We start from the raw sequence: 10,870 nt of genomic DNA on the forward strand, positions 1-10,870 counted from the left end.
GACTTGAGTTTTGTGCGTGGTGATAGATATGGATCTATTTTCATTCTTCTACATGTTGATAGCCAGTTATACCAGCACCATTTGTTAAATATGCTTTCTTTTTTTCCATTTGAATTTTTTTTTTTTGCTTCTTTGTCAAAAATCAGGTGCTTGAAAGTGTGTGGATTATCATCGGGTCTTTGATTCAATTCCACTGGTCCTCCTGTCTGGTTTTTTATGCCAATACCAGGCTGTTTTCAGTACTGTAACTCTGTAGTAGAGTTTGGAGTCAGGAATTGTGATGCCTCCTGAAGTTCTTTTTATTATACAGGATTGTTTTGGCTACCCTGGGTTTTTGCTTTTCCATATGAAGTTGAGTACCCGAACGTCACTTCATCACTGTTGCTTCTTAGGCGTGGAAATGGAATTGTCTGGAGGATTAGTTTCCCCAGTTCAGCTTTGTGAGCATGGCACTCAGAAAGGGGCATCTCTGCTGTGTGTTCATAATCTGCAACACAAATGAAACAGGGCTCGCTAGCTGGATGAAAATGCTGGTACAGGTGATGGGGGAAGTGGGCTTAACTGCGGGCGAGTCATTGCACAACACCCAAGGGGTTTCTGCCGACATCCAGTTTCACTGCTCAGTTTTGGGACACTCACTGCGGTGGTTTCGGTTCTGTTCTTCTCTTTCATCATCTCCAGGCATCCTTGTTACAGTTTAGTTTTGTGATTACAGCGGAAACACCCAGGGTCCTATAGGGGCAGTAAGAATGCTCATCCATATTATGACTTCAGCTGCTTAGAGTTCAGGAGGCCTGACCAGCTCTCGTTTGTTTAAAAAAAAATAATTAAAAAGGAAATTCTGTGTGTATGTGATGCATTTCAGTTAGCATTTTTAGAATTTATTTGTTTCTATGTGCATTGGCTTTTTGCCTGTGTGTATGCGTGTATAAGGGTGTCGGTTCTTCTGAAATTGTAGTCACGGACAGTTGTGAGCTCTGTGGGTGCTGGAAACCGAACCCAGGTCCTCAGTGCTCCTAACAGCTGAGCCATCTCTTTAGCCCCCTTAGCATTCTTTTTTTTTTTTAAAGATTTATTCATTTTATGTATATGGGTGCTCTAGTGCATGTACATCTTTATGCCAGAAGAAGACATAAGATCTGATTGTAGATGGTTTTGAACCACCATGCGGGTGCTGGGAATTGAACTCAGGACCACTGAAAGAGCAGCCAGTGCTCTTAACCACTGAGCCATCTCTCCAGTCCCAGTACCTGGTTAGCATTCTTCTTCTTTTTTGGTTTAATTTTTTGGTTTTTCAAGACAGGGTTTCTCTGTAGGTTTGGAGCCTGTCCTGGAACTAGCTCTTGTAGACCAGGCTGGCCTTGAACTCACAGAGATCCGCCTGCCTCTGACTCCCAAGTACTCGGATTAAAGGCGTGTGCCACCACCACCTGGCCTGGTTAGCATTCTTTAAAGAGATAAATATCCTAAAGTGAGTTTCTGGCAGTTCTGTCTCAGAGATGCCCACACCAATAGGTCTCTCTCTCTCTCTCTCTCTCTCTCTCTCTCTCTCTCTCTCTCTCTTTCTGAGTGCTTCTTTTTCTTTTAATCCTCATGCTTCAACTCTATATTTAAGACACCATTTAATAAAAATTATTTTAAAATTTTAAAGGTAGGTGCATTTTAAAAGGATGGGTTAAGCAGAACTGATGAAGTACATTATTGCTACCCTGGTTTCTGTACCTTAAACTTCTGCCTCAACAGCTTTCTGGTCCTTCGCTGCCTCTCAACTGCCCCAGGATTCCCAAAGTGCACCAGGCACTGCAGACTCACTTTGAAAGAGGAAAAGCAATTCCAAAATCGTATTTATTGTCCACCTGTGTAGCAGCTATTCTGAGTACACTGACCCTGCATTGTAAAATAATCCTAACTGCATTGTGAAGGAGAATTAAGACGTCTTGTTACCTCCCTTCAGAGTGTGTTTCCCTGTCCCCACTCAGTGGCTGTCATTTTTTTTTTCATCTGGGTCCAGAAACAGGAGACTCACTTTTATATGTATCCCAGGAATATGAAAAGGCTGACCGTATTTGTTCTTGCCAAGGACTCTGATTTATCCATCTGAAACTTATCTAGACAAGAAAGTCTGTCAGGTGGTATTAATATACTGGGTGGGAAAATGGTTGACATACATTGGAATACCTAGGATCGGTTCTGTATCCGCTGGATTGTTTTAATTTCATGTATACATGCGAAGGAGTATGTACAAGTGAGTGCTAGTGCCTAAGATAGAAGTGGAGGGGCCAGATCTCCTGAAGCTGGAGCTGCAGGCCGCTGAGAGCCTCCTGATGGAATGCTGGGAACCAAGCCAGTCCCGCTTCAAGAACCGCCAAACTCTTATGTGGTGAGCCATTGCTCCAGCCCAAGAAAAGTGCTGAGCCATTGCTCCAACTCAAGAAAACTTATTCTTAATAGAATACCTTCTAGAAGTATAATTCCCATAGAATGTTCTTATTATGGGCTTTTCCTTTCACAATACCAGCAAATTAATCATTTCAGTTCAGGAGTATGGGTCGCTCAGTAATATGAATACTGTCACTTCAAATATAAATGTTATTTGCATGTGTGTGAGTGTTTTCCTTGTGTGTATGTATGTAGTCCACATGCATTCAGTGCCCACAGAGGCCAGAAAAGGTCAGAAACCCCTCTCCCCCATAACTGGAATTACAGATGGTTGTGAGCCACCATGTGGGTGCTGGGAATCAAACCCACAAACCTCTGTGAGAGCAGCAAGTGCTCTTAACTGCTGTCCCATCTTTCCAGTCCCACAAATTCATATTTTATTTCAACAAAACTGTATATAAACAAGTTTCAGTATTTTATTACAATCCCAAACATCCGACCATAATGACCAACTGACATAATAAAACTGTTACTGGATAGCACAATTTTAGGCAGACTTTTGTAATTATTAAGGCTATTCAACATATAAAAATATTTATACTATAGGTTAATTTTGTAAAGGCCCAAATGACATGTACTCTGTGATTCCAACTCCAGCGATCACTCAGGATTTGGGCGCTAGGATCAATGATACTATAGTCTGAGAATACTCGACTCAGGCTTAATTAAACTAAAATCTGTGGGTGCTCAGCTCCTTTATAGAAAATGGCAGAGAATCCGTGTCTAACAAACATCCTCCCTCATACTTTAAATCATCTCTAATTTACTTATAATACATAATAGAATGTAAATGTTATATAAATTGATGCTACACTTTATTGGTTATATATAATAATGACAGGAAAAGTGTATACATTTAGTATAGATGCAATATTTTCCCAGATATTTTTATGTGAAGTTCGCTTAAGCCAGTGATATGGAACCTAGAAATAAAGATGATCAATTGTATATGGTTTAAAAAAAAAAAAAACAAGAAAGCATGTCTAGTGTTCATTTGAATTCAACTGAATTAGCTAATGTTTAACTGATTTATGGATTGGGTCCTTAATTAAAATTTTGTAGTTCTTTAAAACTATGATCACCTTTGTATTTATCAAGAGAAATGTGTACTTAAACATTGTCATCTGGCATGCTGAAATTCACAACTATGTGGGACTAACTGACCTATAAAATGTTTATAAGGTTAAGAAGCCCTTATCTGAAGTCCTTGAGACCATAATTGTTAGATTTTAAATTATTTTAGATTTGGGAATATAAATGTGTGTGTATGATATATATATTCACACACCTATGTGTATATAACACATTAATGTATCACGAGCCTAAATAGGAAATGTAGGTCTCACATATACTTTACATATATATCTTTAAGGAAATCTTATGTAACATTTAGCATGTCTGCTTTCTAAAGATTATTTTTAAGACTTTTTATATTCTTATTGTATGTAAGATTATTTTTAAGACTTTTTATATTCTTATTGTATGTACGCATTTGGTTTAGTTGGTTTGTTTGTTTTGCGTTTGTTTTGAGACAATGTTTCATCAAGTTACTCTGGTTAAAGTGTGGAACTCACTAGTAAACCGGGCTGACCTTGAATCCACAGGCATCTGCCTGCTTCTGCCTTCCAAGAACTGGGATTAAAAGCATATGCTACGCCTGGTTTTTAGTATTTTATCTGTGTATGTGTGTGTTCCTGTGGGGGGGGGGGAGGTCATCCGTCCATCTGTCTGTCTGTCTATTAGTCTATGCCTGTGTGTGGGTCTGTCTGTTTCTGTGTGTTTTGGTGTGAGTGAATGCCACACGAACGCAGCTAGACAAAAACTAGGCATCGGACCCACCTGTAGCGTCAGTTACTGGTGGTTTGTGAGTCACTTGGCATGGGTGCTGGGATTCAGGCTCAGTCCTCTGGAAGAGCAGCAAATACTCCAAAATCTGAGCCACGTCTCCAGCCCCACATCTGTCTGACTCATTGTGTGACTCATTGATTCAGAAAGCTTTAGATTTTGGAGAGTTCTGGATAATCAGGTTAGAAATGCTCAGCCTGTATCTAACTGTGCTGGGAAATATCTAAGCGACATTCTAATTTGGATAAACATTCCCACACCAGAGTGGGTGAAGATAAACAGGGGACGGAAGCGCTAAAGGGGCTTCAAGAAACTGTGCCATCAAACCCACTACGGCCTCGTGCAGCAAACTGAAAAGCAGAAACTGAACAAGGTCACAAGAAACCAGCCATAGAAATCACTCTAAACCACTGGTGGACAGTCCTTGAAGCTTCACTGGGAAAGGGATTCTTTGGCTTCCTCCCAAAATCCTCCCTAAGGAAATGTACAAAAGTTCTCGAACATAAAATCTCTTCACAGAAGTCAAACAAGTTGTAGCTAAACAGGGCCATGGACTCCACATACCTTAGTCCAATTCAAATTTGAGTTCTTCCTATAAAAAAATGAGCTAATATCATCTATATTTCTGTTTTGCTTGGTTTAGTTTGGTCTGGGTTTTTTTGAGACAGGGTTTCTCTGTAGCTATGGAGCCTGTCCTGGAACTAGCTCTTGTAGACCAGTCTGGCCTCGAACTCACAGAGATCTACCTGCCTCTACCTCCCGAGTGCTGGGATTAAAGGTGTGTATCACCACCGCCACCTAGTTTATCACCTATATTTCTGAATCATGACCAGAATTAAGAAGTTGATAAAGCAATGTTACTTCTCTAGATCAATCTTTTCTTTGTCACTGTTTCTCAAAATATGGAACCCTACAACTGCATCAGAATCTCTGGGCATTTATCACAAAGATTAATTCCATAATTCCTGGAGGTAGAGCCTCTCATTCATTTTTATCAAACACTGTAAGCTGAAGGACCATTTAAAGCAAGCAGGCCAGTGGCAAAGCCTATATAGGTCCAGTTACTGGAGAGGCTAAGGCAGGAAGGTAGCAGATTCAAAGCCTATCTATGAAAGCCACAAACCAAACTCAAGACCGACCTGTGAACTTACTGAGACTTCTGTAATTATAAAAAATAACAGAACTGGGTGTTTGGTGCAGGGTCAGAAAGCTTGCCTAGCATGCTCAAGGCCCCAGTAGTTTCTTGCTCAGTTCTGCAAAAACTAAGCTGTCATAAACGTTTAGCTTCACTGGCCTGCTCAGATTCCAAAAACAATTATAAAACTTTCCCCACAAAATATTTTATAAACTTACTGCTCTCCTCGAGAGTAGAAAAGGAAGAACTTGAATCCTCTACATTACAAGCCCCAATTTTTCATTCTTTGGAGGGTGCATTTTTTTCTTGCTTTAAGCATTTGTCTTTCTCTCCTAAGACACCCCAATGTTCATATATGTCTGTTTAGGGAAAGCAAAAGTAAATTATAACCTCTTGTAATGTGAAAACTACTTATTAAATATCCTAATTTTAATTTCATTAAGACAAAGTCCAATAAAAATGGCCAATCCTTTTATTTTTGGATGTTCAGAAATGGGTTAGGAATGTAACTCCATAGAGTGCCTGCCTAGTATGGTCAAGGTCTTGGGTTTGAGCCACAGTCCAAAAAGACGAAAAGCTAGCAGGAATAACAGATAGCTAAATAGTAGCTTTTTACTTCCAAGCATGAGATAATGTGCATGTATAATTTACGCCCAAATCAAAAAATAGCTACCATGGACTTTAATATCTAATTTTATTAATTTCTGATCTGGTTTGATGTCTAATTCAGCATACGCTTCATGACAGCTAAAAGGAAAGAGAAACACTAGGAACTTCTGATTGGAGAAAGTCTACAATGTTATGACATTCAGCAGCATTCTTTACATAAGAATCAGTTCTCAAAAAGCACACGCTCCAGAACATGAAAATAAACTTCTGTTTCCATATTTGTTTCCAAAAGCAGTCATTCTAGAATAACTATTCATCACCTAAAACGTAGCTGAATCAAGTAAGAAATAATTATCAAACGCGAATACCAATCCAAAGCACAGATTTCTGCTCTTCTGTTTAGCTTCTTCCCTAGACAAAAGCAGGAAATTGTTAATATTCTTATTATAAAATTCTGACCACACATATTGGCCTTTCCAAGTGATTCAGGGGGGAAAAAAGTCAACAGAAACTCCTGAGATACAGCAGTCTTCAGCGTGGCCATGAGAACCTCTGACGAGAAATGCTCTGTTCCTGAGGAGGGATCCTTGTGCTGTTCATGAAGACATGTTCCATTTCCTTTACCAGGCAAATGGAAGACCTAGCACTGCCAACCAAATCTATCCGTTCTGTTTACTCGAAACACTTCAGGTCGGCATTAGCACAGAAATCTCCGCCCCGGGAGAAGCTAGCTCAAATACACTCGTTAGCATCTTTGGTTACAGGGCAATACAGTGTGTAGACGCTGTTAATAAGAGCTCTACAATGGCTATGTCAAGACGGAAAAATCCTACAGGTAGACACACAAGTGCAGTCTACACTGCCTAAGTTCTTTACAAGTCACTATGCAAAGTACAGCTCTTTTTTTTTTTTTTTGAAATGTCAAACGTACTGATCGCATCCATCTCACGATGGAGCCGATTACAAACTTTCTATCCTACAAGTCAACTGGAAAGGTCCCTGAATGGGAGTCCTTTAGTAGACACTTAGGTCTCCAAGGGGCACACGTAAGATAAGAACATGTCCAGTTGGTTCTTCACAATCACTTCATCTGGATGCAGCTTGTGGGGTAGGTGATGAGCCAAGGTCATCTCCCAGGCATCAACAAGATAGACTCCAACCCCTGAGAACATCCTCCGAAGGATAGTGTCCAACTGAAAGTTGTACCAGTCACTGTTGAAAAGGCTGACCTCAGGCCCCAGCTCTTGGGCATTGCCTGTCCGGATGACAACCACAGTCTTAGGGCTTCGATCCAGGAGCTGGACGACGGCTCGTCGGATGTTCCTGAGTCTCCGGATATATACTTCCAAGGGGAATGTGCTAAAGTGAGACCACACGGCTATGGCAACCACTGTGTTCTTCCCTCCCACAATCCCATTCAGCTCATTGGCCACATAGTGAAGCTCACTACTGAAGACACTCGTGAAGCGGATGGGTGGACCATGGCAGCGATATTTGAGCAAGATGTTGTGTTTCTGGTCCACTGCAAGGAAGGGACCAACGTTCTTGGGACTACCCAAATTAAACTCCACTAAATCTGAAACAAGGAAAACATCAAATTAATGAAAAAATTTCAATCTAAACACATACATTCTGAATAGTTAAGTGGTTTTGCCAATTTTTTTTTTTTTTTTTTGGTTTTTCAAGACAGGGTTTCTCTGTGGCTGTGGAGCCTGTCCTGGAACTAGCTCTTGTAGACCAGGCTGGTCTCGAACTCACAGAGATCCTGCCTCTGCCTCCCGAGTGCTGGGATTAAAGGCGTGTACCACCATATTTTTTAAAATGGCAGTACAACAAAGAGGCTCAATGTAAGTATAAAAGGAATACCCATTCTCCGTGTCCCATTTTGAATCAGTGGACCTTTAGTCTAGTGCCCTAATTATTCAAATCACTCCAAAACATCACATAAGAAGCAATATTATCAGTGAGAGAGTCTGATATGTCTAAGATGATTACCTCCATTAAGCCAAGAAATCTTGTTATTTTCACAGCTCATAGAATATTTAAGAATGAAGTTGACGTTCATATGTTATCCTTATAATAAATGAGTATTCTATCTTCTAGGATGGGGCTGTAGCTTCTATTTTATGAACATATTTCAGTAACCACACACATCTTTTGGAAAATTCTGCCATTTGCAAAAGCATGTATAAGCCTGGAAGGATATCACACTAAGTAAAATAAACAAGACACAGAAAGATAAATATTCCATAACCTTAATTATATGCAGTAATTTTAAGAGTTTAACTCTCTGAGGGCTAGAGAGATGGTTCAGTGGTTAAGAGCACAGATTGTAGGGCTGGAGAGATGGTTCAGAGGTTAAGAGCATTGGCTGTTCTTCTAGAAGTTCTGAGTTCAATTCCTAGAAACCACATGGTGGCTCTGATCTATACTGGGATCTGATGCCCTTTTCTGGCATAAAGGTGTACATATAGATACAGCACTCATATACATAAATAAATCTTGAGAGAGAGAGAGAGAGAGAGAGAGAGAGAGAGAGAGAGAGAGCACTGACTGCTCTTCCAGAGGACCAGAGTTCAATTCCCAGCATCCACATGGCAGCTAACAACTGTCTATAACTCCAAGATCTGACACCCTCACACAGATATACATGCAGGCAAAACATCAATACACATAAAATAAGTTTAAAAAAAAAAGTCCAACTCTCAGAGAGTAGAAACTCACTGAAAGTCAGGGAGCTTGGGAGGCAAAGGAGAAGTCAATCAAGGGTAGCTATTCTATTGAGGAAGAGTCAGTTTAGGAGACCTGCCGTGCAGTTGACAATAACATACTTCAGAAACACCCGGAGAGATTTTAAAGGTTCCCACTGCAAATAAATAAGCATACAAAGTAACAGGTATGTCAGTTAGCTTGATAAGATCATTCTGTCAGTATATCCCATTGTACCCTATAAATACATGCAATTATTTGTCAAATTAAAAATAAACTTTTAAGCCAAGAATGGTAACATATGGTTATAATACCAGCACCTGGGAGGCTAAGACAGGGGGATTGCTGAGTTCAAAGCTATCCAGAGCTACAGAGAGAGATTTTGCCTCAACAAAGGGAAACAAATAAATAAATCTAAATTATACTCCTGAATAAAAAAAAAAAAAAAAGTGTTTCTTGTTTTTCTAATAAACAAAAGAAAAAAAGCGGTTCTGTTTCTTTTGACTTTTATTTTTACCCTATGGTTGGAAAACCATACTAACGTCCTACAAGAAAACTTGTCTAACATAAGAAATATCTAGGTTAAGTGGTGGCTCATGCCCTTAATCCTAGCACTGGGAGGCAGAGGCAGGCGGATCTCCATGAGTTTGAAGCCAGCCTGGTCTATATAGTGAGTTCCAGCTAGCCAGATAGTGATATCCGTCTCAAGGGGGGGAAAAGGGAAAGGAAAGCGAGAGAGGGGGAGGGAGGAAGTGAGTCAGCAGCACCACGTGGAAATCCTTCCGCCCCCGCACCTCTAAGCCGTGTTTCAAGGCCCAGTTCCTACATAATCTAAATACATGGGAAGCAGAGGCAGGAGGATCCCCACAAAGTCGAGGCCAGGTAGATATATAAAGCAAGCTGCAGGCTAAGGCTGTAGAAATCCCTACTGCCAGTAGCCTTTAAATTACCCGCCCACTTGGGCGTGGCCTCTTATACTGTAAGCGCCAATGAAAAGTGCACATCCGGCCTCTTTCCCGGCTGCTGGACTCGGTTGCTGTCCCCCATTGGAACAGAGGATTCTGATCTGTGAGTCTACCCCTAAATAAATAACCCTCTATTATACTCAATTCTGAGCTAGTGTGGGATTTGTTTTAAGCGTCATTCTTTAGGCTAGCAAGAGTACACAACGAAACCTGTCTCACATTAAATACTTACATACATACATACATACATACATACATACATACATACTAGTAAATGTTGTTAATGCAATTCCAGTCACATTTCCTTAGCAGCTGCCCAGTGCCCACTACCACAGGTGATATGAATCAACCAAAGCAGACATCAGTGTTTATAGTCAATTCTGAAAAGGACGCATCCGACTATATTCCCCTTAAGGGTTAAAGGCAGATTCCATTGTATGCTCTATGCAGTCCTGAGCTTCTCCTTTAGACTCTCCCCTTCGTTCATTACTATGTAGCGTCCGGAGTTAAAGCGAATAAAAGTTCACGCTATCATCGTTTGATAAAGATCAGGCACCCACACAAGGCTGTATTATATCAGATGAAAACCTGTCTGTAAAGGGTCTGGTGGAAAATCATCAAAACAGCCTGTGTGATCATTGCTATTAAAGGAAATATCAAGCTACGTCATCAGAAATTATGAAGAAGCAACTACAGACGCCTTGCAGGCCTGCCCGGTCAGCACCAAGGCTTACCCAGCACCGTGCCACACACGACTTCCTCCTCCAAATGTTTAATCTCTGCTTCAATAACCGAAAAAACTGAAATTGACTTTCTACTCTTTGGAATAAAATCTACTTCCTTTTCTTTTAAAAAGTAAATTAAAGATGATTTTTTTTAAAAAGTCATAAGCAACTCATACACAAAACAATGAGAATTTATTTTATTTTTTTAAAAAAAAGACTCCATTTACAGGGTAGGAGAGATGGTTCAGTGGTTAAGAGCACTCACTGCTCTTCCAAAGGTCCTGAGTTCAATTCCCACCACTCCCATGGCAGCTCACAACTGTCTGATGTCCTCTTCTGGTGTGTAGATTTACATGCAGACAACGTACCCATATACATAAATATATATATAAAAAAATCTTAAATAGAAAATATAAAAAGCCATTTAGAACCATTAAAAAAAA

The 10,870-nt window shown here is 40.2% G+C and overlaps 1 protein-coding gene across 1 annotated transcript in view; it reads right to left on the reverse strand.

Moving 5' to 3' along the window:
• Positions 1–2,837: 2,837 nt before the first annotated feature.
• The window catches only part of Nxpe3 (neurexophilin and PC-esterase domain family member 3), a 53,685-nt gene continuing 45,652 nt past the window's right edge, over positions 2,838–10,870 (reverse strand). Inside the window, exon 5 of the mRNA XM_050122384.1 lies at positions 2,838–7,604. Coding sequence (XP_049978341.1) covers positions 7,054–7,604 — 551 coding nt within the window. The 3' untranslated portion in view covers positions 2,838–7,053. The remainder of the gene's footprint in view (positions 7,605–10,870) is intronic.

The sequence above is a fragment of the Alexandromys fortis genome, unplaced genomic scaffold, assembly GCF_014885135.2.
Source record: "Alexandromys fortis isolate MF-2015 unplaced genomic scaffold, M_Fortis_MF-2015_v1.1 scaffold_187, whole genome shotgun sequence".
Lineage (NCBI taxonomy): Eukaryota > Metazoa > Chordata > Mammalia > Rodentia > Cricetidae > Alexandromys > Alexandromys fortis.